The 27,727-nt window shown below is 43.1% G+C and overlaps 1 protein-coding gene across 1 annotated transcript in view; it reads left to right on the top strand.

Moving 5' to 3' along the window:
• Nucleotides 1-27,727, top strand: part of tbc1d16 (TBC1 domain family, member 16) — a 110,049-nt gene that overhangs the window by 79,026 nt on the left and 3,296 nt on the right. Inside the window, exons 10-13 of the mRNA XM_079520939.1 lie at nucleotides 14,001-14,135; nucleotides 16,671-16,857; nucleotides 18,185-18,364; nucleotides 27,193-27,339. Coding sequence (XP_079377065.1) covers nucleotides 14,001-14,135; nucleotides 16,671-16,857; nucleotides 18,185-18,364; nucleotides 27,193-27,339 — 649 coding nt within the window. The remainder of the gene's footprint in view (nucleotides 1-14,000; nucleotides 14,136-16,670; nucleotides 16,858-18,184; nucleotides 18,365-27,192; nucleotides 27,340-27,727) is intronic.

The following is a 27,727-nucleotide window of genomic DNA, read 5'->3' as shown; positions in this document are numbered from 1 at the left end:
TTTGTTTTTTGAAAATAATTTGGCGACCCCCCCAAAATAATTTGGCGACCCCTCGAGGGGTCGCGACCCACGGGTTGAGAACCCCTGCTATAAGCCATATCTCCAAAACTGGTGGGTGAAACTGAACAACCAATATGTCAATTTTGAAGCTATGATTCCCTGCTTTCATATGACGTGAAAAAAACAAAAATTCAAAAAATCCAATGGCAGTCCCCTCAGTCAGATTTAGTCACATATGTAAGGCAGCGGTAATAAGACAACAAATAATGTAATCCTGACAGATAGAGACTTGTTGCTGTTGTGACATGTGATGGAGCTGATACACTGTCACTCTATACCGCCTGCAGTGATGGCTGCCAAACGTGCACGCACGCACGCACGTACACAACACATACACGTTTGTATTACTATACTTGTGAGGTCCACATCTTAAAGGATAGTTCGCCCTCAAAATGACCGTTTCTCTATCGATTGCTCACCCCATGGAGACTTGATTTCATGGATTTGTTTGTCGCATTCCCTAAGCCAATGATTTGATCATGGCCAGCAGTGGTTCCCTATGGAGACGCAAAGACTCTCCTTTGTGTCTCCATAGGGAACCACTGCTGGAATGTGTTTGTTTTGTTTTTTGTTAAACTGAAGCCAAAATAGCTGCTCTACAAAACGTGCAGATCAGCTATTTTCAGCATGTTGACACCCACCGTGTATCTATAAATCAGACGTAACTCCAACCCCTAAATGTAATCTTCAAAAGGCTTAACCCATTTTGGGCGCGAACCTCTTTTGTGTTTTAAGCATTCTGTTCTACTTTAGCTATTGAAAAATAGCAGATCTACAAGCTCTTAGCACGCCACCGGAGTGACGCACTACGAGCTTGTAGGTCTGCTATTTTTTTGAAAAGTCGTGAAAATGAGGCACAAATCTTTGAATATATATTTCCAGAGCGAACATTTTTAATTAAAATATTGGCTCCTGGGGGGGTCCTTGGTACTACATATTTTGAGATGGGGGTCTGTGGCCCAATAGAGATAATTCTGGGGGTCCTTGACATGAAAAAGGTTGAGCACCACTGACATAGAAACATGGGTTTTTCAGAAAAATATTAGGATTTAGAAGCCATTTTTATCGACCTCAGTCCAAAATGGGTTAAACGTGATTCCACAACCTTTTTTTTCCTTGTTGTAAACCGAACTCACCAAGTCATTGTTTTAAACCATAAAAACAACCATTGCTCGTGTGAGGAGCAGGGAAATTGTCCTCAAAATATCTATTTCAGAAACAAAATGAAAACAAAACTATATACTTATGGGGGAGTTTGGAGACGTGAACAAATTAAAACTGGATCATTTTAGATGTTGAGCTATTACATGTATGTTATCCACGTTAACACTATAATGACAAAAATGGACACAAGTAGCATGTGCTTAAATTCATATTTAGGCCATTTTGGGGGCGGGAACCCCTTTTGGTGCATTATGTTATGCTTTAGCTATTGAAAAATATCAGATCTACAAGCTCATAGCGCGCCACCGAGTGGCGCGCTACGAGGTTGTAGGTCTGCTATTTTTCAAAAATCGAACAACGACTGACATAGAAACATAGCTTTTTCAGAAAACAGTCAGGATGTAGAAGACATTTTTAGAATCTGATCTCAGGTCAAAATGGGTTAAATTCATATTTAAAAAATGTTTCAGATGTCAAACATTTCTGAGATGATGGATGATGATGGTCATGGAAGAGGAACCTTCTGAAAGCTTCATGGGCCAAAGATAATCAACTTCAAAACCTCAAAAAAACAGACATGCTAGAGTTAACCATTATTTTATACTATATCTATTGAAAAAGAGCACACAAGCGTGGCACTTGTTATTTAGAAAAATCGTGAAAATTGGCGCAAATCTTTGAATATAAACATGTTTTAAAGCAAACAAGTTTAACTCAAATCTTTGCTTCTGGGCGGGGGGGGGGGGGGGGGGGGGGGGGGTCTCTGGAACAACACTTGGGTTGGCGGCAAAATATATACCATTTTGAGGCTCCTTGACATGAAAAAGTTTAAGAATCACTGATATAGAAACAGGATTTAGAAGACCTTGGTAGAATCGGCTTCAGGTCTTACTGGGTTAAGGCCTTCACAAGTATAGTAAAACAAGTGCACACATACACACGCACACACACGCACGCATTAAACCACATGCGAGTGCTCTGTGGCTTTCCGTGGCGGCGAACGGCGCAATCAATAGGGCCAATCAGATGGAAGTGTTAAAGGGGGAGCGGCGCAGGGGGTGTGAATTAACAGCTCTGTGGGAACAAACATGTCAGCGCTTATCAGATCATATTCTCACATCAATAGGAAAACACACACGCACGCACACACACACAGCGCCCTGGTTATATCTATACACACCCTGTGTGTCTGCGTGCGTGCGCGTCTGCATGTGTGCCTACGTGCGTGTCCGTGCCTGCGCACGTGTGTGTGTGTGTGTGTGTGTGTGTGCGATTGGGGGTTATGATTTCAGCAGTGTGTACCGTACAGTTGTCTCGGTGGTAGTGCTGTATAGCATAGCTGGCATGTTCTCAGTATATGAGATCCTGTCCGAGGCTTGCATGGTAGAGACTAGAGAGACAGCTCTGGTGGATGGATGGTGTCACTCAGAGAGAGAGAGAGAGCCTCCGCTGAGCTGTCTTAACCCATTTAGACCTGGAACGCATCCATGTCACGTTAGCGTTTAACCACATTAACCAAATTAATTTAGCTATTGAAAAATAGCAGATCTACAAGCTCATAGCGCGCCACCGAGTGGCGCGCTATGAACTTGTAGGTCTGCTATTTTTGAAAAATCGTTAAGATGTGCCTCAAATCTTTCCGAAAATTGTGATTTAGAAAACTTTTGTTTTTTAAATTTGGACGTCAGGCCTGAATGGGTTAACTCTGTCTTAACCCATTCAGACCTAAGAACAGATTCTACAAAATGTCTTCTAAGTAACGACAGTTTTCTGATAAACCTGTGTTTCTTTATCAGTGGCCCTCACACTATTTCATGTCAAGGACCCACAGAATGATCTGTATTTGGCCCACGACCCACCCCCCCCCCCCCATCTCAAAATATGTTAGATATGAAAATGTTCGCTGTGAAAGAATATACATATATTCAAAGATTTGTGTATATAGTGTTTTAATTTTTAAGTTTTAATTTTAAGCACGGTTATTCTTTAGCTGTTGAAAAATAGCACATCTACAAGCTCATAGCGCGGCACCGGTGCCGCGCTACGAGCTTGTAGGTCTGCTATTTTTGAAAAAACGTGAAAATGTATTGCAAATCTTTGAATATATATTCTTTCAGAGGCAACATTTTTAATTCAAATCTTTGCTTCTGGGGGGTCCCTGGAACAACATTTTCAGATGGGGGTCGGCGGCCAAATACATTATCTCTTGGGGTCCTTGACATGAAAATGTTTGAGAACCACTGACACAGAAACATGAGGTTTTTCAGAAAACTGGCAGGATTTAGAAGACATTTGTAGAATCGTCCTCAGGTCTAAATGTGTTAACTCCGCTGCAGTACAACGGGAGTACCAGACTGTACTGTGTGTGTGACCTACTTACCGAACAGACTTGGCCAATAAAGTGCTCCTGGATTTTGTAAACTTTCCCTCGTTTTCTCCCAGTTTAGCCCATTTTCCCAGTGTATTCTTCTAGTCCTTCGACTTCCCTTGTCACTGCTCAAAACTCCTTAGAGTTGGAGGGTTGGTCTCCGGGGAGAGGGAGAGGGAGAGGGAGAGAGAGAGGGAGAAGAGAGAGAGAGAGAACACGTGTCCTCCGACAGCGACACGCGTGACGTGACGGCTGCCATCGTATCCATGCCATGTATCGCCTGATGGAGATGCGTTTCACTGAGAGCAGGCCATCCCCCCCCCACACACACACACATGGAGAGGAACATGCTATACCATACCTACAGTATAGAAAAAGAAAATACTGTATACCATCCGCACACTAGGGCATTAAGCAACTAGTCGACTAGTAAATCCACTAGTCAACCTTGTTGGTACTAGTTGATAAGAAAAAAAAAAGTAGATTATAGTTATAGTACACCAATTTACACAGTTTTTAAATGTACAAATATTTATTTCCAAAAAAAAGAAACAATTCTTTGTTTTTGTTTTTACATAATATTTTTTTCAACTAGTCAACTAGTAAAAATGACTATGTGAATGCCCTACCGCACACTGCTAAGAATCTTATGTGTGTACAGTCCGTGTACATACTGTAGTGCAGGGGTGGGCAACTGGCGGCCCCGGGGGGCCACATGCGGCCCCCAACTTCACTTAATGTGGCCCTCAGGTTAATGTCAGAATACTGATGTAATATTGGTTTCAGCTGGTACAATTACACAACATGCAAACATGACCCCGCTTTAATTACTTCAGTCTAAATTAGTAGCTCATTGTAGCCTGGCTCCAGCCCCTGAATCGCTAGCCACGCCCATTAAAAAAATATATTCAGGCGATTCAGGGTCTGGTGACGCTCTCGAAGGAGGTCTGAGACTCGGTTGGAAATCTGACCGACGAATCAGCGTCGTTTCAACTCGATGACGTCAAAACAACAGCGCCGTCCAGACACAAACAAACATGGCTGCGCCAGTAGCATAGCAACTTATGCTACTCTTTTGGTGTCACATTTAGCTTCATACTGGGTGAAAGTCTCATTCAAAAAATTATTTTTTCGCTCGAAAATGTTAGTTACAATGACATTGAGTTGACGTGTTTTTTTTTTTTGGTAACTGTTGCATAATCGCAATTTCGCACTCGAGTCCCATGCCCCGGCCATTTAGCTCTGTCCCCCCCCGCTGACATGCCCTCAACCACGGCTAAGTTCAGCCTGCTGCGGTCGGAGCCTTGTCATCTGCTTTGCTACTATTGTGATTGGTTAAGGGTGAACCAATCGCCGAAGACTGCCTCTTTGTCAACGCCCATCTCAGAAACGGCGGTAGTAGGGAGGGCTTTCAGACTGAATAATGGAGTGAAACGAAATGAAAATTCAGGCTGAGTGTCAGGCTAAGCTCATTGCTCAGCACACAAGTATAATTAAAGGCATTTGAAATTACATAGTTTAAAAGGCAGGTGGCTTGCGCACATCCAATTCCTGGCTGGTGCCGGACCAAGGCAAGTACAATGACACAACGTTTCGACCGCAGGCGGCCTTCATCACATGATGAAGGCCGCCTGTGGTCGAAACGTTGTGTCTTAACTATGGTGTTTCAATAAAAGAACACCATTGGAGCAATCCTGTGTGCGGACTCTCTTCTTTTCATTTGAAATTACATAAACATGTTCATTTTCAGGATTTGAATTTGAATATAGCAAAAATAGCCGATCTACAAGCTCAAAACGCGTCGCAGCACGACTTGTTTTTTGTGTTTTTGCTACGACAGTAATATATAGTCCTAGGGAGTGAGTGTGGAAATATAGTGGCCCTCTGCATGGTCAAAGTTGCCCACCCCTGATGTAGTGTATGCCCTTGTCCAATGTTACCCGTTTAGACCTGAGGACACACCGTTATTTGAACTATCTGTTGAAAAATAGCAGATCTACAAGTAGATCTGCTATTTTTTGGGAAAAATCCTGAAAACCTTGAAATGCTGAAATTCTTTCACAGCAAACGCTTTTAACTCATATCTTTGCTTCTGGGGGGGGGGTCCCTGGAACAACATATTTTTAGATGGGGGTCGGCGGCCAAATACATACTTCTGGAGGTCCTTGACACGAAATAGTTTGAGAACCACTGACAGAGATGCATATGTTTTTTCAGAAGACTGTCATGATTTAGAAGACATTTGTAGAATCTGGTCTCTTGATCAAAACGTTGACGCAATATAATTGTGGCTTAGTCTTGCCAGCTGTGCACGAGCCTCATTATGCTTTCATGTGAACTGTCCTGCACCACCTTGGTAGGCTACTAACTGTGACCAGATTTGACTGAGAGCCTGCAATCGTGCAACCTCCATCTTTTCACCAGAGGAGAAAAACTGAATTTATTCAGATTTTATCCAAAATGAGTTAATTTCACAGGCAGACACGTTTGGTTTATTACAAACCTTATTGACGTCGCTATGATTCAGGATGCTGATCTGCTTAATGTTAAATTTGATATGAACGACGTCGTATAAAAGCATATAAGTATGCTGACGTCTCCGACGTTTATAACAAACCAAACCAAAGTAGTGGGCACACTGGGCACACTTGGACTCCTCATGCATAGAGGGAAGCATGAGGTCAGTCCGCTGCTTTATAGAGCGTCGCAGTCCCGCTCTATAAAAGCGACGACGCCAGGCCCAGGAAATAATTCCCAATGCATTTTTCCCCATAGACGTATTTATTTAAAGACCTTTTAAGCGTCGTACGAAGCCAACTCGAGTCGTGACAAATCATGACAACAAACACAATGTTTTGGACCAAACAAATAATTACAAAGAAGAAAAACAACAAAAAAAAGTGTTGTAACCTGCCATTTTTTTTCCTTCTTTCTAATTATTTGTTCTACCCAAAACATTGTGTTTATTGTCATGATTTGTCACGACAAGAGTTGGCTTTGTCCGCGGCGTAAACGTCTTTAAATAATGACCGGGGATTTCTTTCCCGGGTCTCTCGAGGGGGCGGGGCTGCGACGTTCTATACTGCACTCCAGTAACTCCACTATACCTCAGAGATATACAATTACTTGGGAGATCTACTTTACAGAATTTGATTATCAATTCAAGCCATACATTAACCATTTACATCATTGTCTCCACCAGGCCGAAGGCATGGGGAGAGAGTATGTTTTGCACTCCGTCCGTGTATGTGTGTGTGTGTCCGTCCTTCCTTCCGTCCGTCTGTGTACAGCTAATCTCCGGCACCGTTAACCCGGCCGATGCCAAACTTTGCACACACACTCCCTGGATGCCAATGATGAACCTCTGCCCCACATTTTCCAGAACGGCCAGTTATAGCGCCACCATGAGGCAGCTTTTCACATTTTTTACCTACAACTGCACCGATCTGCGTGAAACATTGCATGCACAATTGCACACTCCCTAGAGGCCAAGGACAAACCTTTGACCTGCATTTTCCGCATCTGCCTTTTATAGCGCCACCAGGAGGCCGACTTTTGTAAAACATTTTTTGATTACTCCTCCAGATTCTGTCAAAATATCACAAATCGTTACACAGTATCTCTATGGTCATGTGCTCAAGTCGGATCTGTCCGATATTTCATATTCCATCCTAATTGTATATAATTGGCTTTCACAGTTTGCAAGATTGCCACGTTTTGAACAATAGCCTCAAATCATGAACGCAGCATGCAATTTACGTGAAATCTTTCACACTTTTTCTTACTAGGCTGAGGAATATATCCCACCCTTTTCACATTGGCCTGTTATAGCGCCACCAACAGGTTGATTTTTGCAAAACACATTTTTGGAACAGATTGCCTCAAATTATCCAATTGCCATCAAAGGCGTATGAAGAAATGGCAATCGGTACACATGATCTCTGTAGTCATGTGATCAAGACGAGTCTGTTGGATTTCTCAGATTGTACACTGATTGGCTAAGATTGCCTTCCAAAGTTTTCAGGAGTGGCCCGTTTTGTACAAAATTCTGCACATGTCCTGCTCATCCAGAATTCTATCCTCAGAGATGCTATGAGTGATCTGGCTCTGCATTTCCTCAACAAAATGAAGAAAATTGTTGCAAAAAAAACAACAACATCCTCCTAAACATTTTGCCAAACATCACACACACTCTTATCCTCCTGGTGGAGACCTGTGCCCGGAAGGGCACTTTTTCTAGTTAACTACTTTTTTATTACTCAAAAATAGCCGGTATACAAGCTCCCAATATCTACGGTGTGACCTTATACACTTATACAGTATGCATTTCTACCAGTGTTGATTTCTCAGTCCTAGGAGTTGTCACACACGTTACCGCAGTGAAACAATGTCCCCGCATGTGTTCCATCTCTTGGAGCAGCCGCGCCGCCCGCGGGAATCATTTGATTAGTTGATTTGACCCTCCAATACAATTGATGCTGAGTGACGACAAGCAAGGGAGGCATTGGGCAAATTATTAGTATTTTATTTAGTATGACCGACTAATTGTCGACTAATACCATGACGAAAAACGTTCGTCAACTACCTTTTTTCACTGACGAAAACTAAATGAAAACTACATGAGAACGAATCTATGTTGACGACAAGCTATATGTGAACATAAGCTATGTTGTGAGCTTGTAGGTCGGCAATTGTGAAATCGGCCATTACGACGACATAAAGGCCTAGCCAAAGTGCATTTTAGACGACTAAATCAACTGTAGAATTAGTCGACTAAAATCTTATATTTAGTCGACTAAAACTATTCACAAGACTATGACTAAAATCAAAATGTGCTATGTACAACACTGATTTCTACAATGTGGTATTGCTACTTGTACTTGTGTAAAAAAAAAATCACACCCGTGTGAACTGAGTGGTGCAACTCCCCCCCTCACCCCCCCCCCCCCCCCCTCCCCTCTCTCTCTCTCGCTCTCATTAGCAGGCAACAGTACAGCACTATTTCTCTCTCTCTGTTTCTGGCACGACAGCGCCCCTACTGGTACTCATGAGTCACGCATGAGTCACACACAAACATAGGTTAACACGAGTCACATAGGTGTCACACGGACACGGACATTGCTGTTCCTTGGAGTGGTTGCACCACTCAAAAAAAAGAACTGGAGTCATTCACTGCGATGGAGACAGAGAGTCATGGACACACAGGTGTGTGTGTCTCTCGGGGGAGTGTCCAACCACATAAACAACACAGGCTCATGGAACTTAACAGTTGCCTGGCGTTGCATCAGGTGTGTACGTTTATTTCTGTTCCTGCTGGGACCGCGGCGCTGGAACACAAACACTTAAATGAATAGTTTTTTGTTTTGGTTTGTTTTTTGTTTTTTTTATATTTCATTTAAATTATTAATTATGTTTGTTGGAGCGACCGGCCGAGCTGAGCTGGAAGCACCGCCGAGAATTCAATCCCCAGGTCTTTCATGGCATTCAGTCATTCATTCATTCATTCATTCATACATGTTTGTTTTTTTACTTTTTTATTGTTTTTTTCCGTTAAATACAGGATAGACACAAAGACACAAAAGGAACAATAAAAAATATGAACTAAGGACCGCATATTTAGCCTCCCACCCACCCGCCCTGAGGGGAGAATTATAGAGAGAAGCAAAATTGAGTGTGTGTAGCAGTAGTAATAATATTTTTTGAAATTAAAGATATAAACTAAGAAAAAATATACAGAGAGAGAAAATAATACAAAAAAAGGTAGAGAAAAACTAAATATTAAAAAAAACAAGTCAAACAATCTCAGTGAGAATGCGAGGAAAGGGTCCCAGGTTCTGTGGAAACCATTCAAGGAGCCTCTGACTGCAAATATTATTTTCTCTAAATGAAGAAATTATGACAGGTCTTGTAACCAGGATGTCGTAGGAGGGAGGGGGGGGCTAGGGCTCTTCCATTGTAGCGCCGTCTAGCTATAAGAGAAGCGAATGTGATCAAATCTTTCTGGTACTTATTGAGTCTGCCTACCGCAGGAGACACACCAAAAATAGCAATCATAGATTGCTATTGTTTAACCAGTTTTAAATTATTACAGCAGTATAACTTAAAAAAAGCTATCCTAGCCGATCTAGAGTGGCTATTTTAGCTTATGTTCCGCCGTAGTCTGAAAACTCACCTCTTCAGACCCCACCTTAGCCTGCAGCATTGAAAATGTCATGAAAATGAAAAATAAGAAATATCTGCACAGTACTTGAGAATTTGTACTTTTGGATAGTTCACTCCACTATTATTACACTATTTCTCAAAGGAAAATATTGTACTTTCGACTGAGGAATGGAAAGAATAGTGAAAATAGCTGATCTACACTCTCACAACGCATCATTGATGTGACATATTGTGAGCTTATAAATCTGCTATATTTACAATTATATTAACATTTTTGTTCCATTTGACTGTTATTCTATTAAAATCCAGCCGTTGTCTGCCTTCATCGGAATTCTCTGTCAATGAATGAACTCGATATGAAGCGGTTTAGCTGAACAATCTACTTTTAACACTGGCCCCTACTTTTCTCTGAAACTACGAGCGCTATCCGCGGTGATTATCATCCATCCGAGGTGATTTTTCATAAGCCGTTCCTTACAATGGCTGTCTGCGAGCGGAGAAACCGGAAGTGAAAGTGACTGAAAATGACCAATTCCAGTTGGCACGGTGGCATGCAGTTATCTTGTTAATATGTTGTGGAGTTGGATTTCTCGGAAACTTCCAAAAGTAATTTGGAAAGTTTTAACTCGGAAATGCATTGATTAAAAAGAAAATGAGCTTTTGCTTTTGACAATTTCTAAAATGTACTTTTTGGTTGCATAAAGCAAGTACTCTTAACCCAAGTACAAAGTTGACATTGGAACTTGCAACTAGTAGTTCACCGATATTTGACCAGGAGTATCTCTTTATACTTTGAGTGCGTTGAGGATCGCCGCTGGGGATGCACGGCGATCAAGGCAGAGAGTCCTCGCATCGACACACAGGTGTGTGTGTGTGTGTGTCTCGGGGGGAGTGTCCAACCACATAAACAACACAGGGTCATGGAAGTTAACAGTTGCGTGGCGTTGCATCATAGTGTGTACGTTTTGTCTGTTCCTGCTGGGACCGCGCTGGAAAAATAAACGCGCTTCATTAAATCCCCCTCCGACTAGCCAGCGGTGTTGTTTTTGGCAGCACATTTCTATTTTTAGTTTTAGTCAGTGTCTTGGATAGTTTTCATTTAGTTTCAGTCACATTTTAGTCACCTGGAAGGTTTTGGTGTTTAGTCTAGTTTTAGTCGACTAAATGTCATACGATTTTAGTCGACTAAATCTACAGTTGATTTAGTCGACTAAAATGTATTTTGGCGGGCCTTGATGCCGTCGTAATGGCTGATTTTACACTTGCTGAAAATAGCAAATAGCCGATCTACAAGCTGCGACGCGTTGTGAGCTTGTAGATTGTCTATTTGCAAATTGTAAAATGACTTATACTGGATCTCTTGTCCACTAGTACCTTCCTAACATTTTATTCTAGTTTTTATTTGTTGACGACATTGTCAGTATATTTACTCTTAGTTTTAGTCATCATAGCTTAGTTTTCATTCATTTAGTTTTCGTCAGTGGAAAAATTTAGTCGACGAACATTTTTCGTCATAGTTTTAGTCGACAAAATCAACATTTGCTTCTTGTTGCCGTCGGGGCGGAAACCCCACACTTTCCAGAATTCCAAAGAAATATCAGATCTACAAGCTCTTAAGCGTGTCGCATTGCGGTGTGTTTTGAGCTTGTGGATCTGATATATTTTTGCTGCTTTTGTCACACTGTGATATGACGAAGAAGGGCATTGGTTTACGATACAACGTCAAACAGTTAAAATGGGGAGATAGGAGTTTTCTGCCCGACAACAATGATCTGTTTATTACCACACACACACACACACACACACACAGACTCACACACACATCACACACACACACACAGACAGACTCTCACACACACACACCACACACACAGACACAGACACAGACAGACTCACACACATCACACACACAGACACAGACAGACTCTCTCTCACACACACATCACACACATCACACACACAGACACACAGACACAGACAGACTCTCTCTCACACACACACACACACACACACACGTAGCTCTCTCTCTCTCTCTCTCTCTCTCTTTCTCTCTCTCTCCCCCCCCACCACCAGTACAGTCCACTGTCTCTCTCTCAACAGCAGCAGTACAGTCCCAGACACTCACACGGCTGAGGGTTTTATGATATTTCACGGTTGTCTCGTTGTGTAATGACTCCTTCAAATGGTGATATTTTACACTAGAGAAAAATAAATAAGAGAGAGAGAGAGAGAGAGAGAGAGAGAGAGAGAGTTATCCAAATGGTTGTTTATAAAGAATCTCCTAATTTGTCAACACTGTCACTGTACAGACATGTTAGCTGTACTACTCTGCTCCTCTGTACAGTATAATCCTGTCACTGTACAGACATGTTAGCTGTACTACTCTGCTCCTCTGTACAGTATAATCCTGTCACTGTACAGACAGTGTTAGCTGTGCTACTGTACTACTCTGCTCCTCTGTACAGTATAATCCTGTCACTGTACAGACAGTGTTAGCTGTGCTACTGTACTACTCTGCTCCTCTGTACAGTATAATCCTGTCACTGTACAGACATAGTGTTAGCTGTGCTACTGTACTACTCTGCTCCTCTGTACAGTATAATCCTGTCACTGTACAGACAGTGTTAGCTGTGCTACTGTACTACTCTGCTCCTCTGTACAGTATAATCCTGTCACTGTACAGACAGTGTTAGCTGTGCTACTGTACTACTCTGCTCCTCTGTACAGTATAATCCTGTCACTGTACAGACATAGTGTTAGCTGTGCTACTGTACTACTCTGCTCCTCTGTACAGTATAATCCTGTCACTGTACAGACAGTGTTAGCTGTGCTACTGTACTACTCTGCTCCTCTGTACAGTTTAATCCTGTCACTGTACAGACAGTGTTAGCTGTGCTACTGTACTACTCTGCTCCTCTGTACAGTTTAATCCTGTCACTGTACAGACATAGTGTTAGCTGTGCTACTGTACTACTCTGCTCCTCTGTACAGTATAATCCGGTCACTGTACAGACAGTGTTAGCTGTGCTACTGTACTACTCTGCTCCTCTGTACAGTATAATCCTGTCACTGTACAGACATAGTGTTAGCTGTGCTACTGTACTACTCTGCTCCTCTGTACAGTATAATCCTGTCACTGTACAGACATAGTGTTAGCTGTGCTACTGTACTACTCTGCTCCTCTGCACAGTATAATCCGGTGTGTTAATGTAACTCAGAAGAGTCCATTTGGTTCCATTTGTACACTATTTATCTAATGTTGTGTATTGACGATATGTTTTTACTTGTTAGTTGGGTGGGTGGATGGGTGGGTGGATGGAATGGGTGGGAACTGATGTCTTGTATACTTTTCTGTTTCAAATCAACAACCTCAACATGTGTCGCTTCGTGCCACGTTTCGAGTTTTGTAGATCTGCCATTTTGGATAATTGTTAGTGACACTGTATAGTGTAGTGTGATCAGGTATAGAGCGTCGCAGTCCCGCCCCCTACCAGGACCTAGTCCCGCCCCCTACCAGGACCTAGTCCCGCCCCCTACCAGGACCTAGTCCCGCCCCCTACCAGGACCTAGTCCCGCCCCCTACCAGGACCCAGTCCCGCCCCCTACCAGGACCTAGTCCCGCCCCCTACCAGGACCCAGTCCCGCCCCCTACCAGGACCCAGTCCCGCCCCCTATACCAGGGCCCAGGAAATGATTCCCTGTTCATTTTCCTCCTTGACATTTCAAAAAGTATTCATTTAAAGACCTTTTTAGCCTCGTACAAAGCCAACTCGAGCTGTGACAGATCATGACAACAAACACAATTTTTCGGGCCGTATAAATAATTAGAAAGCAAAAGAAAACGGCAGGTTACAACACTTTTTTTTGTTTGTTTTTCTTCTTTGTAATTATTTGTTCGGCCTAAAACGTTGTGTTTGTTGTCATGATTTGTCACGACTCGAGTTTGCTTTGTGGAGAAAATGAACGGGGAATTCACTTCTGGGTCTCACGTCGTCATGAAAGGGGCGACGCTCTATAGGGCATTATTTACAACGAAAACAAAAACATCACACAAATCATGTGAAGTTAGGGGCACCTGTTTGTTTAAAGTGCTGTAAACAAACATTAAAAGTCCATAGACTTGCTGCCATATTTCAAAAGCCAAGACGTTGGACGTGGCTAGCGCCCCTCAACAATATTGATTAAATATGCATTTCATTGAATTGTCTGTCTGTCTGCTTGCCCCCCCCCCCCCCCCCCCCCCCAGACTGTCCATGAGTCCAGAGCAGCACAGTGAGTTCTGGAGGAAGGTCCAGTTCACGGTGGACAAGGACGTGGTGAGGACGGACCGCAGCAACGCCTTCTTCAGAGGAGACAACAACCCCAACGTGGAGATCATGAGGTCTGGACCGACTGGCTCTCTAGAGTTAAATCAACATTGATTTTTACGATATAAATTGGGGGTCCCAGAGATAGAAATGCTATTAATGGGGCGGGTCCGTATAGACTAATGCATGTCAAACTGGGGGTCCTTGAAATTAAACGGGTTGAGAATCACTGCTAGAACCGTAATCAAAATCTTCTCATCTTTTCAAATGAGGGGTCCGCGGGCTAATTAGTGTCAACGTGGGGGTCCTTGACATGAAAAGGTTTGGGAACCACTGCAGTACAGCATGCACCACTCAGTTCAGACAGGTCTGATTCTTTTTGTCCTCGATCCCTCTCCTCTCGTCTCCGTCGTGTAGTTCAAGGCTGGGGGATTGTACTTCATGGTCAAGGTCAAGTTTATGTATATGTCCCAAGCTGGGCAATACATTTTTTGAGATGACGAGATGAGATTCAATTTATTGTCAATGTACAGTACAAGTATTGTACAGCGAAACGTATTTTCGCATCTCACCAATAGTGTAAACATGTCAGTAAGGAGGATACATTAATACGTACAGTAGTAACAGCATATATGGGCTGAGCAGTAGTCATTTAAATAAATAAATAAGGATATGAGCAGGAAGAAAAAACATTGATATGTCCATATTGCACGTAGCCCCTTATTGCACGTGGCCCAAAGCACAACAGATAATAAAAGCTCTAAAAGACACAATACAGTAAACATACTACAACAACAAGGGACATACGTATACATTATCACAAGATACAGATCATTACCTTTAACCCATTTTGGGGCGGGAACCCCTTTTTGGTGTTTTAACGCCATTCCCTGTGTCTGTCTAAATGACATGAAGTCGTGAACAATATTAGCCAACATTCATCTGCATAGTATAACTATAGCATCTATTGAACCTCTCTCTCTCTCTCTCTCTCTCTCTCTCTGTCTGTCTCCTCCTCCCCACCGCCCCACTCCAGCAGTGTTATCTCTGCCATCCCAGAGCCCGCTCGGTGCACGTGCACACACACACACACACACACACACACACACACACACACATGCGCATCCTCACACACACACACGCACACACACGCACACACACACACACACACACACACGCACGTGCACACACACGCACGTGCACACACACACAGACAGGAGTACCTGCCTATTCATTTCATATTCTGAACCCCGGGGGGGAAGCCGCAAATGAGTTTCATGCTTTATTGACTCTGGCTAAGCCGCTGGAGCACTTGTGATGCGTACACTCATAGCTAATGGCTTCTGTGGAGCAGGAGGGTTTAAATAGCATGTTATTACTTCACTTTGCCTCTCCTCCTCCTCCTCCTCATGGCTCCTGATTTCTGTCTGGGGTGGAGGGTGCACGGCCGCAACTGTCCATTATTTTATTAGCAATTTTCTTTTTCTTTTCTTTTTTAATTAATCAAATAACCGAGAAGCACATTTGTTTTGTCTAATTAGCTAAACTGTATCGGCTAATTGATGCATACAAATGTAACATATTTTATACTTAATACAAATGGCCAAAAATCTAAATAAAGAAAATAAAAATAAATATTTTAAACAAATCTAAATCGATTCTGGATTTGTTTAAATAATTGATGAAATCTAGGGCTTTCAGCCCTAGATTAGAATGTTGTGTTCAGTGACACCCTTCACCTCAACAGTTACGGCTCAATGTATTTTATGACATTACAGTAATTCTTATAGTGTGGTACCATGCTTCTCAACATGGGGTCCAGGGACCACCGGGGGGTCCAAAATGGACCCTTGCGGGGCCCCAGTGATGAAAATAAAATGGCATGAAATCGGGCGAGGCCTGTAGCCTCACGCATATCAAACCTGGTGGTCTTTGAATTAAAAAGGGTTGAATCCCACTGACGTGCTATACTTATGTACGCCGCTTTAGTATTCAAAATCACATGGCCCGGTGCTTCGCAAGGAATCCCGGGGAAATATGTGGGAGTGACCGAGGCTGAGATTTGGGGGTATTGGAATTGGGTTTATAGGCTGCTGTACTGTGTGTCCTGGCCCCTCCAGGAGGGTGCATTACTTAGTTTAGACTAGTCATTGGACTAGCAAAGTTAGTTTTTGTCATAGTCTCTTGAATAGTTTTCATTTAGTTTTAGGGTTAGGGTTAGCTGGAATGTTTTAGTGTTAGTCTAGTTTTAGTCTACTAAATCTACAGTTGATTTAGTCGAACAAAATGTATTTTGGTGGGCCTTGATGCCGTCATAATTTTTCAATTGCTGAGAATAGCTGATCTACAAGCTGGGCTTGTAGATTGTCTATTGTCTATTGTAAAATATCTTATACTGGATATCTCGTCCACTAGTCCCTTCCTAACATTCTAGTTGTTATTTGTTGTATTGTCAGTATATTTAGTCTTGGTTTTAATCATCATAGCTTAGTTTCCATTTAGTTTTCGTCGGTGAAAAAAGGTAGTCGACGAACATTTTTCGTCTTTGTTTTATTCGACGAAAACAACACCGTGTCTTAACCAAAAGGATGCCTCCCCTCCCCCTCCAGGCGCATCCTGCTGAACTACGCGGTGCTGAACCCAGACATGGGCTACTGCCAAGGCATGTCTGACCTCGTGGCTCCGCTGCTCACGGAGGTCCAGGACGAGAGCGACACCTTCTGGTGCTTCGTGGGACTGATGGAGAACACCATCTTCATCAGCTCCCCGAGGGACGAGGACATGGAGAGGCAGCTGGTGAGGAGGTTGTTTTTGGCAGCAAGTTTCTTTTTTAGTTTTAGTAATTTTAGTCTCTTGAAACGTTTTAATTTAGTTGTAGTCACATTTTAGTCAACTGGAATGTTTTAGTGTTTAGTCTAGTTTTAGTCTACTAAGTCTACAGTTGATTTAGTCGAACAAAATGTATTTGGGCGGGCCTTGATGCCGTCATAATGACGTTTTTTTCACTTGCTGAAAATAGCCGATCTACAAGCTCACAACGCGTTGCAGCGCGCCGTGTTGTGAGTGTAAAATGATCTCTTGTCCACTAGTCCCTTCGTAACATTTTAGTCTAGTTTTTATTTGTTGACGAAATTGTCAGTATATTTAGTCATAGTTTTAGTCACCATAGCTTAGTTTTCATTTAGTTTTCGTCAGTGAAAAAAGGTAGTCGACGAACATTTTTCGTCATAGTTTTAGTCGACGAAAACAACACTGTGTGTGTGTGTGTGTGTGCGCTTCTAAAGACGAGGGAAACTTTTATTTTCTTTAGAAAAATGGAAATAATGGTTTGATCGATATCAGCGTTGGGACATCAGCATTTGATGGATAATACTGTATATGGGAATGATTAAATGATGCATAACATAATTATGCACTAATGCAAATGGATTAAATCGATAACTTATCACAGATTGAATTAGTTCATCATCAGTGCAGACAAATGGCTCTGTGATGCGCGACATTTTTTTTAATCAAAGTGTGTGTGTTGTTTTAGTTCACCACATAATTATATGATTTTAGTCAACTAAATCTGCAGTTTTAGTCGACCTTAGGTGGCGTCATAATAACTCCTGGTTTATACTTTGATGTGTGCCGCCGAGAATAGCCGATCTACATGGTCACACTCGCAACGCACCCGCAGCCCACACCGTGGTCTTGTAGATCGGCTATTTTCAGAGTGTGACACCCACCCGTGCGCAAACCAAGCATAATGTAACATTTTCACATAGTTTATTTGTCGATGCAATTGACAGTATATTTAGTCATCTTTTTTTGTAAGTGTCATTATTTTAAACTTTAGCTATTGAAAAATAGCAGATCTACAAGCTCATAGCGCGGCACCGAGTGCCGCGCTACGAGCTTGTAGATATGCTATTTTAATCGTTGAAAATGTGCGTCTTTATCTAAGGCCTTGACCTTAAGGCCAGCGGAGCGCCCCGATTTGGGGGTTTCCTTGACAAGGAAAAGTTTGGGAACCAACCTGTGCTCTCTCTCTCTCTCTCTCTCTCTCTCTCTCTCTCTCTCTCTCTCTCTCTCTCTCTCTCTCTCTCTCTCTCTCTCTCTCTTCCCCCCCCCCCCCCAGATGTACCTGCGAGAGCTGCTGCGGCTGATGCTGCCGTGCTTCCACCAGCACCTCACCCTGCTGGGGGAGGACGGCCTGCAGCTGCTCTTCTGCCACCGCTGGATCCTGCTCTGCTTCAAGAGGGAGTTCCCCGACACGGAGGCGCTGCGCATGTGGGAGGCCTGCTGGGCTCACTACCAGGTAATACGGTAATACTGCTGGGCTCACTACCACGTAATATGGTAATACTGCTGGGCTCACTACCAGGTAATACGGTAACACTGCTGGGCTCACTATACCAGGTAATACGGTAATACTGCTGGGCTCACTATACCAGGTAATACGGTAATACTGCTGGGCTCACTATACCAGGTAATACGGTAACACTGCTGGGCTCACTACCAGGTAATACGGTAACACTGCTGGGCTCACTACCAGGTAATACGGTAACACTGCTGGGCTCACTACCAGGTAATACGGTAACACTGCTGGGCTCACTACCAGGTAATACGGTAACACTGCTGGGCTCACTATACCAGGTAATACGGTAACACTGCTGGGCTCACTACCAGGTAATACGGTAACACTGCTGGCCTCACTATACCAGGTAATACGGTAATACTACTGGGCTCACTATACCAGGTAATACGGTAACACTGCTGGGCTCACTACCAGGTAATACGGTAACACTGCTGGGCTCACTACCAGGTAATACGGTAACACTGCTGGGCTCACTACCAGGTAATACGGTAACACTGCTGGGCTCACTATACCAGGTAATACGGTAATACTACTTGGCTCACTATACCAGGTAATACGGTAACACTGCTGGGCTCACTACCAGGTAATACGGTAACACTGCTGGGCTCACTATACCAGGTAATACGGTAATACTACTGGGCTCACTATACCAGGTAATACGGTAACACTGCTGGGCTCACTACCACGTAATACGGTAATACTGCTGGGCTCACTACCAGGTAATACGGTAACACTGCTGGGCTCACTACCAGGTAATACCATAGAGTATATAAAAGGATAGAGACTGTACTGGCGCGAAGCTCCGCCCCCCCAGCTATTCATGTCAGTGGAAGTTGCTCAGTGGCGTTTTGAAGCACCCGGAAGACTGCCGGAAGTCCCTCCTCCGGACCTCGACTTTGAGGTCCGGGGTGACGTATGCAACCGAGTGCTCAATGTTAAAGCCCAGCTGCACGGGGTTTCCCGGTCATGAATCCACGGGTCCGCCTGTAGTCCCTCCTCCTACCACTAGGACCCAGACCTTCAACGTTGAATAGCCTCACTGGCCCCTTGGGGTAATACTGCTGGGCTCACTACCAGGTAATACGGTAACACTGCTGGGCTCGCTACCAGGTAATACGGTAACACTGCTGGGCTCACTACCAGGTAATACGGTAACACTGCTGGGCTCACTACCAGGTAATACGGTAACACTGCTGGGCTCACTACCAGGTAATACGGTAACACTGCTGGGCTCACTACCAGTGAGCCCAGTGTAATATTCCGCTAATGTTTGACTTTATGACGTCCATATCTAACCGGTATACAAATATTATACGTCTTTGTCTGGAGAGCCACATCCAGGAGGCATAGTACTGTTCACTGGAAAATAAAACAATAAAATGGTGATATAATAAAAGCAATAAAAGGCCGGTTGTTCTTGAGAAAGGTTGTTCCTTTTCCCACCTTTAAGTAAAAAATAAAATAAAATAAAAAATAAACTCCTTTGTTTATTACAATTTAAACATTTAGCAGACGCTCTTAATCCACAGTGATTTACAGTAAGCAAGAACAAAACACGGTTTAAAAAAATAGTCATACGTACGCTAAGAACCTAACAGTGGAATATCTATATAATGAAACTATCTCTACAATCTCTACATAAAATGCAATCTAAGTTGCATGAATTCAATTCAATTCAAACCTTTATTTATTCTCGAGATACATTGAGGTTTCCCTCAGTTTCGGTGTCGTCGAGATACAGTAACAACATATATATACAATTTACATTTTCAAAGCAATAAACAAAGACAACAAAACAGCAACATTTCCTCATTTTGATCTAACAAATGTTTAAAATCGGTTGGGGGTATACAGTAAGTCTGCAATCAGATCAATCAATCAATGCATTTCCAATGGGAGTCACATGGTTTGACACATTTGTGTTGTATGAGGGGGAGGGGCGCAGTCGAAACACAGCCGAAAGCCATACAACAGCTTGTAGTCCAAAATGTGGACTACAAACCATGTGACTTCCATTGGAAATGCATTGGGACGGCCATGACACTACACAACATTCATCCAACAAGCATACAGCAATGCAGTAAAGGTCTGAGTGAGGCCTCAGGCTGAGCTCACACCTTTAATGCAATTCTCGTGCTCGTTGGATCAATGCTGTGTAGTATCATGGCCGCCCAATGCATTTCCAATGGAGGTCACATGGTTTGACACAACATAGGGGGAGGGGTCTGTTGTATGGCTTTCAGCTGTGTTTCGACTGCGCCCCTCCCCCTCATACAACACAATGTTGTGTCAAACCATGTGACCTCCATTGGAAATGCATTGGGCGGCCATGATACTACACAGCATTGATCCAACGAGCACAGAGAATTGCATTAACCGTGTGAGTGCACCCTAAGGGTGCACTCACACCTTTGATGGTTTGACACAACATTGTGTTGTGTGAGGGGGAGGGGCGCATTCGACTGCGCCCCTACACAACCGGATATAGAGCGTCGCAGTCCCGCCCCCTACCAGGGCCCAGGAAATGATTCCCCGTTCATTTTCCTCATAGACTTTTCAAAACGTATTTATTTAAAGACCTTTTAAGCGTCGTACAAAGCCAACTCTTGTCGTGACAAATCATGACAACAAACACAATTTGTCGGGCCGAAATTAGAAAGAAGAAGAAAACGGCAGGTTACAACACTTTTTTATTGTTGTTTTTCTTCTTTGTAATTATTTGTTTGGTCCAAAATATTGTGTTTGTCGTCATGATTTGTCACAACTCGAGTTGGCTTTGTACGATGCTTATAAGGTCTTTAAATAAAGACGTTTTGAAATGTCTATGAGGAAAAATGCATTGGGAATGATTTCCTGGGCCTGGCGTCGTCATGAAAGGGGGCGGGACTGCGACGCTCTATTGTACTGTAAAGTAATAAATGACCACATTAAAAAGTGTTCTTGGGAACAACCAAGTTGTTCCTTTTCCCAAATTGCTGTACGTCAAAGGGCAGCTGTACCGACTGAAATGTGTGTCAGCCCATGTCCAAGTGCAGGCGGCGACAGTGTGAGGGTAACACTGACTACCATAACCCATTCTGGGCGGGAACCCCTTTTTGGTGTTGTAAGCATTATGTTATACTTTAGCCATTGGAAAATAGCAGATCTACACGCTCATAGCGCGGCACCGAGTGCCGCGCTACGAGCTTGTAGATCTGCTATTTTTTTTAAATCGTGAAAATGCCTGGAGCAACATGTTTTCTGATGGGGGTCGGCGTCCAATTACAGATCATTTTTGGGCTTCTTGACATGAAATATTGAGCACCACTGACATAGAAACATAGGTGTTTCAGAAAACTGTCATGATTTAGAACAGGGGTTCTCAACGTTTTTGGCCGGGGACCCCCGGAAATGCTTTGGCAATGTCTCGGGACCCCCGCCCCGCCCCCTCCCGACCCCCAATATAAATTGACTGCTACAATTTAGCTATTGAAAAATAGCAGATCTACAAGCTCATAGCGCGCCACCGAGTGGCGCGCTACGAGCTTGTAGGTCTGCTATTTTTGAAAAATCGTGAAATTTAAAAAATAAAAAAAATAAAATGTTATTTTATTTTTTATTTTTTATTGAAAATAATTTGGGGACCCCCTAAAATAACCCACGGGTTGAGAACACCTGATTTAGAAGACATTTTTTTTAATGTCGATGTCAGGCCTAAACGGGATAAAGTGCAACATCTACATTAGTGTACAGTTAACTGTGAACGCTTCCATTTGTACATTCCTGGGAGTCAGATGAATACTAAGGAATGTACTGTGTAGTGGCGTTTATGTGTAAGGCTATACACTCAATGTATACTTGTCTTGTTTCTAATTTGCTGGTGAATTATGCATGGTGTGAGCTAATGCATTCTCAGCTGTGAGCTCACGTTTCCACAGCAATATGTCACTCTTGACTAATAATGACATTTTCTCATGGAGATTTCTCACCCAGGGCCAACATGTAACATGTACAACAATTTACAAGCAATGAGTCGTAGAAAGCTGAAATATGTTGTGGCGCGGGTGTACTTCAATTGGATTTTGGCTCTGTGTTGGGTCAAATTTGGGATAGTTTGGACGGTTTCTGCCATGTTTTTATAAAATGGGGCCCCTCCCACAATCATAGCCACTCAGAATCCGAATATGGAAAATATTTGGAAAAACTTTTTTATTTTATTTTTTATTTTATCCCACGATTTTGCAACCCATTTTTTCACCCAGTGTCAATGAGTTTCCCCGGCCGGACGTAGCGCGTGGAAGGAACACGTTATTCCGACCAGTTCCTTTCCCCTCCATCAGGCGCCCCGGCTGGGCCAGGTGGAGGTAGTTTAGAGACCAGGATGATAGAGTCAAGCTACAGCCAGACTCGAGCCAAGGTCCAAACCTGTGACGGTGACACCAAAGAGTTTGAGATTCTAGCAGGCGTCCTACAGGGTGCAGACACTCTTGCGAAAAGGGTAGCAAATTCTCAACTTCACAGGTCAAGTCCTCCTAATGTCTGGGTTTCCGAGGCTAAGTCCTCCTTGACTTGGACATTTGGAGATGCGCTACGCTACACTGCGCTACGCTACGGTATCTGTTTCATGTCTTCTGGAATCTAGACTGTACAAACCGCTATGAGAATGAAGCCAGAAACACCAGGCCATGAATCTGTGAGACGACGAGCAACAGCGTGAAGTTTGTTCTCAAAGAAAACGGCATGAGCAGAGAGCTAGTGTGAGCCAGAGAGAGAGAGAGAGAGAGAGACACACACACACACACACACACACACACACACACACACACACACACACACAGCGAGATAGACACAGAGAGAGAGAGAGAGACATGCAGCCAGACACAGAGTGAGGGTTTGGACTGGGAGAAGCAGCATAACTCTGCTGTCAGCCAGTGTCTTTCTTTTTGAGTGGTGTAAACCACTCCAACAACTGGCTTTGTTAGTTTACGTGTCCACGTGTTTGTTCGTACCAAAAAAATGAGCATGGTTGCTATGGTCACTCAGTTCACACGGGTGTGATTTCATTACGTCAGACATTACGTCAGACCACAGCTGATCAGGCTATATAATACCTTACACCACTCAGTTCACACGGTTGTGATTTTTTCTTTTTTAAGTGGTGCAACCACTTAAGCTTTGTGTGTGCCTGGCTGGCTGGCTGGCTGCTAGCTGGGTTTGAGCACAGAAATAGCATTTGGTTGCTTTTCAAAACCAAGTGTCACTGTTGTGCAGCCTAACACACACGTACATTAACTGTATGATTTCAGGTGAATCAGTACAGTACACTAGAGGGACCCCTTGGGGACCCCCCCCCCCCCCCCCCCCCCCACACGGTTTCTCAACCGTTTCGGACGCGGGGCAGCACCATGGGCGCGTTCCTGCGGGTCTGGAAGTTCCGGGAACCCCCACACACACACACACACACACGGAGTTGCACCACTTACTTTGGCAACCCTTACTTACTTTTTGTTATCCCACTTTGTCGTATGACAGTGTTGCACAAAATTAGCGGAAGTAGTATAAGTCTGTGCGTGGATTTAATTAATGTCCTAACGAATGAAAAGTAGAGGCTACTAACCAGAGGTTGTTCAATCGGAAACAAAGGTTATTTATTTTTTTGTTAAAAAAAAGGTTTTGATCATGCAAAGGTTTCCATCTAATCCGACGGAGACGGTACAGACGCAGCTGCGCGACATGAGACTAATTAATTAGAGCGACAGAGAGAGAGGAGTGTGTGTGTGTACGGGTGTGCGTGTGGGCGCCAATTTAACAAAGGTGCAGACGTTCAGAAATCAGCAGAGAGTGAGCGACGTTTGCGGCTACTCTATGCCGAATTGAAGTGGACTCGGGTCCCAGACTTTTTTTCTCCCTGGAAATAAAAACGTCTGGGTTTCCGAGGCTATAGCCAAGCAGCAGTGGAGGAGAATGACGTGAGGAGACGAGACACGTAGAGATGTGTGTGTGGAGTTGAACACATCCACATTCCACACACACACTGCCAGTTGCATGGTGGAAGGATAAGTGGCAAATAATACCATGATGTGGAAATACTCTGCAAAAGTCCTTTGCATTGCATTTAGACCTGAGGACAATGCCTTCTAAATCCTGACAGTTTTCTGAAAAACCCTATGTTTCTATGTCAGTCGTTCTCAAACATTTTCATGTCAAGGACCCCCAAAAATATATGTAATTGGCCGCCGACCACCATCTGAAAATATGTTGTTCCAGGGACCTCCCCAGAAGCAAAGATTTGAGTTCAAAATGTTTGCTCTCAAAGAATATATATTCAAAGATTTGCGCCACATTTTCAAGATCTTTCAAAAATAGCAGACCTACAAGCTCGTAGCGCGGCACTCGGTGCCGAGCTATGAGCTTGTAGATCTGCCTATTTTTCAATAGCTAAAGTATAACATAATGCTTAAAACACCAAAAGGGGATCCTGCCCAAAATAGGTTAAAGGACCACTTCACCACTTTTCAACCTACCTTCATATAATTTGTCCTCACTAATGTTCATGCTAAAATGCCACGTTTTTTTTTTCTTCTACTCGGTCTGTGTGTCATAGGAAGGCTTTGGGCAGCTCAGAAACCCGTCCACCAGTGACATCATCGATGGGGAATCCAAGCTAAGAGAAACTGCAGGCTTTCTAGTCCTGAAAAGTTGCAAAGCCATCGTTCTCCCGATTCCCGAAAAATCTGCTTAACGATGATGTCACTGGTGGACGGGTTTCTGAACTTACCACAGCCCTAAGACTAAGTAGAACAAAAATTGTGGTATTTTATCATGAACATTTGTGAGGACCAATTATATGAAGATACGTTGAAAAGTGGTGATGTGGTCCTTTTAACTTGAGTGGAAGTACTAAAGTATTGGCATCAAAATATACTTCAAGTTCCAAAGGTAAAAGTACTACTAATTATTTGCAGAAGGTTCCATTTCACTTTCTAACTTTGTCAGAATCCTTTGAAAATAGCACAACAATTTATTGTAGTTTGGATCATTTTCAAATAGCCAAAGCATACTGTAGGATGCATGTTTTCGTAATAATGATCTAAAGCTGTGAAGTAACTAAGTAATGTTTTCAAATGATTTTAGTTGAGTAAAACGGTAGCCTTTGAGATGGAGATGTACAGTAGTGGAGTAGAAGTTTAACGCATTTTGGGCGGGAACCCCTTTTGGTGCATGTTGTAAAGTATCATGTTATACTTTAGCTATTGAAAAATAGCAGATCTACAAGCTCATAGCGAGCTTGTAGGTCTGCTATTTTTGAAAAATCGTGAAAATGTGCCTTGAATCTTTGAATATATATTATTCAATATATATTATTATTGAGTGCACATTTTAACTAAAATCTTTGCTTCTGGGGAAGTCCCTGGAACAACATATTTTCAGATGGGGGGGCAGAGGCATTTTACATAACATTTTTGGGGTCCTTCGTCCTCAGAAAACTGTCAGGATTTTGAAGACATTTTTTATTTATTTCAATGTCAGGCCTAAATGGGTTAAAGTATACAAATGGAAGTAAAGTTAAAATAATGTACTCAGAGTTGTACTTAAGTAAGTTTACTGTCCTCCGTTGCAAACTGGATCTCCTCCCAAAAAACAATGAACTGGCTGAGAGAAACAAAGCAACCCAAATGGAGAATTCACTCAAGAGGAAAATAATTTAAAAAAAAATCCTTTTGAGGGAATCCCAAGTAGGAAGAGAAGAGAGAGTGAAGTGAACGCTGCTGGCAGGGAACTGACTTGACTGGAACGAAAGAAGAGGAAACTCCTTCAACACTGTCTAGGATATGGTCTCTGAGCTCTTTACGAGGTCAGGGAGGGAGGGAGAGAGAGAGAAAGAGAGAGAAGACACAGTCAGAAACCTCATCGATTCATGTTAGAATGTGCAGTGGAAAAATCAAGTGCATCTCTCTTCTGGGCTCTGGCTGAGAACTGGACAGAAATAACGGACAAGAAATCTAATATATGTTCCATTATTTGAGGAGGAGGAGACGTGACTTGTGGTGGTGTGGGATTTCATTACATTCTGCAGTGGCATTTGGAGAGAATTGTTGCACTTTCATTCCAGATTGTTCACTTGTTTTTTGTTTGAAAATTCCACAGCTGTTCTTTCCTGGGAAATGTTTTGGCCTGAGCATGGCGGCCTGAACTACAGGACATATTGTTCGGTACCAAACAGCTGGCGATTGATTGATTGATTGATTGATTGATTGATTGATTTAATCCGTTATTTTACAGTACGGTCAAAGCTAATGCTGAAACCATAACACAAAAAGCCCTACATGCAAGGGGCTTGTTTCCATTCATCAGTAATACATAATGCAACGACCCGGGATTCGAACTCCCGGTCTCCTGCATGGAAAGCCAACATCTTAACCTACAAATTAAGACTAAAGGGAATTCCACCATAATCCAGGGGAGATTATTATTATTAGAGCATGAGGATGTGAGCCACTCCGCTACACATGCATACATGGAATACATACAGAGAAAGGAGGGCTGGGGGCAGAGGATGCTACTACAGGTGTTTAAGGACTTAAACTATGTTCACTTGCTCGATTCCCAGGAAGCCAAAACCAGAGGTGGTGATGCGAACCTTTCCATCACATTTAAGTTCCTGACTGATCTCTCTCTCTCTCTCTCTCTCTCTCTCTCTCTCTCTCTCTCTCTCTCTCTCTCTCTCTCTCTCTCTCTCTCTCTCTCTCTCTCTCTCTCTCTCCCCCCCCCCCCCCCCTCCCCTACAGACAGACTACTTCCATCTCTTCCTGTGCGTAGCCATCATGGTCCTCTACGGTGATGATGTCACAGAGCAGCAGCTGGCCACCGACCAGATGCTGCTGCACTTCAGCAACCTCTCCATGCACATGAACGGAGAGCTGGTGCTGCGCAAGGTGACCGCACGCACACACACACGCACACTAGGGCATTCACTTCTAGTCATTTTTTGTACTAGTTGACTAGTTGCCTAGTTTACTAGTCGACTAGTCATTTAACTAACTATTGTGTAAAATATATATAATGGGGTTTTTTTAAATAAATATTTGTACATTTAAAAACTGTGTACATTGGTGACTATAACTATAATCTACCTGATCTTGAGTCCTACAAAATTGGGGAAAAACACAACATATCAACTAGTCAACTAGTACCAACCGACTAGTGGATTTACTAGTCGACGACTAGTTGCTTAATGCCCTAACACACACACACACACACACACACACACACATGCAAAGGCTTATACTGTAATAAATACCATTTTGATGTAGTATTTAAAGA

The sequence above is a fragment of the Electrona antarctica genome (assembly GCF_951216825.1).
Source record: "Electrona antarctica genome assembly, chromosome: 14".
Taxonomy (NCBI): Eukaryota; Metazoa; Chordata; class Actinopteri; order Myctophiformes; family Myctophidae; genus Electrona; species Electrona antarctica.
Note: the sequence above shows the minus strand (reverse complement) of the source record. Positions and strands in the feature narration are given on the sequence as shown.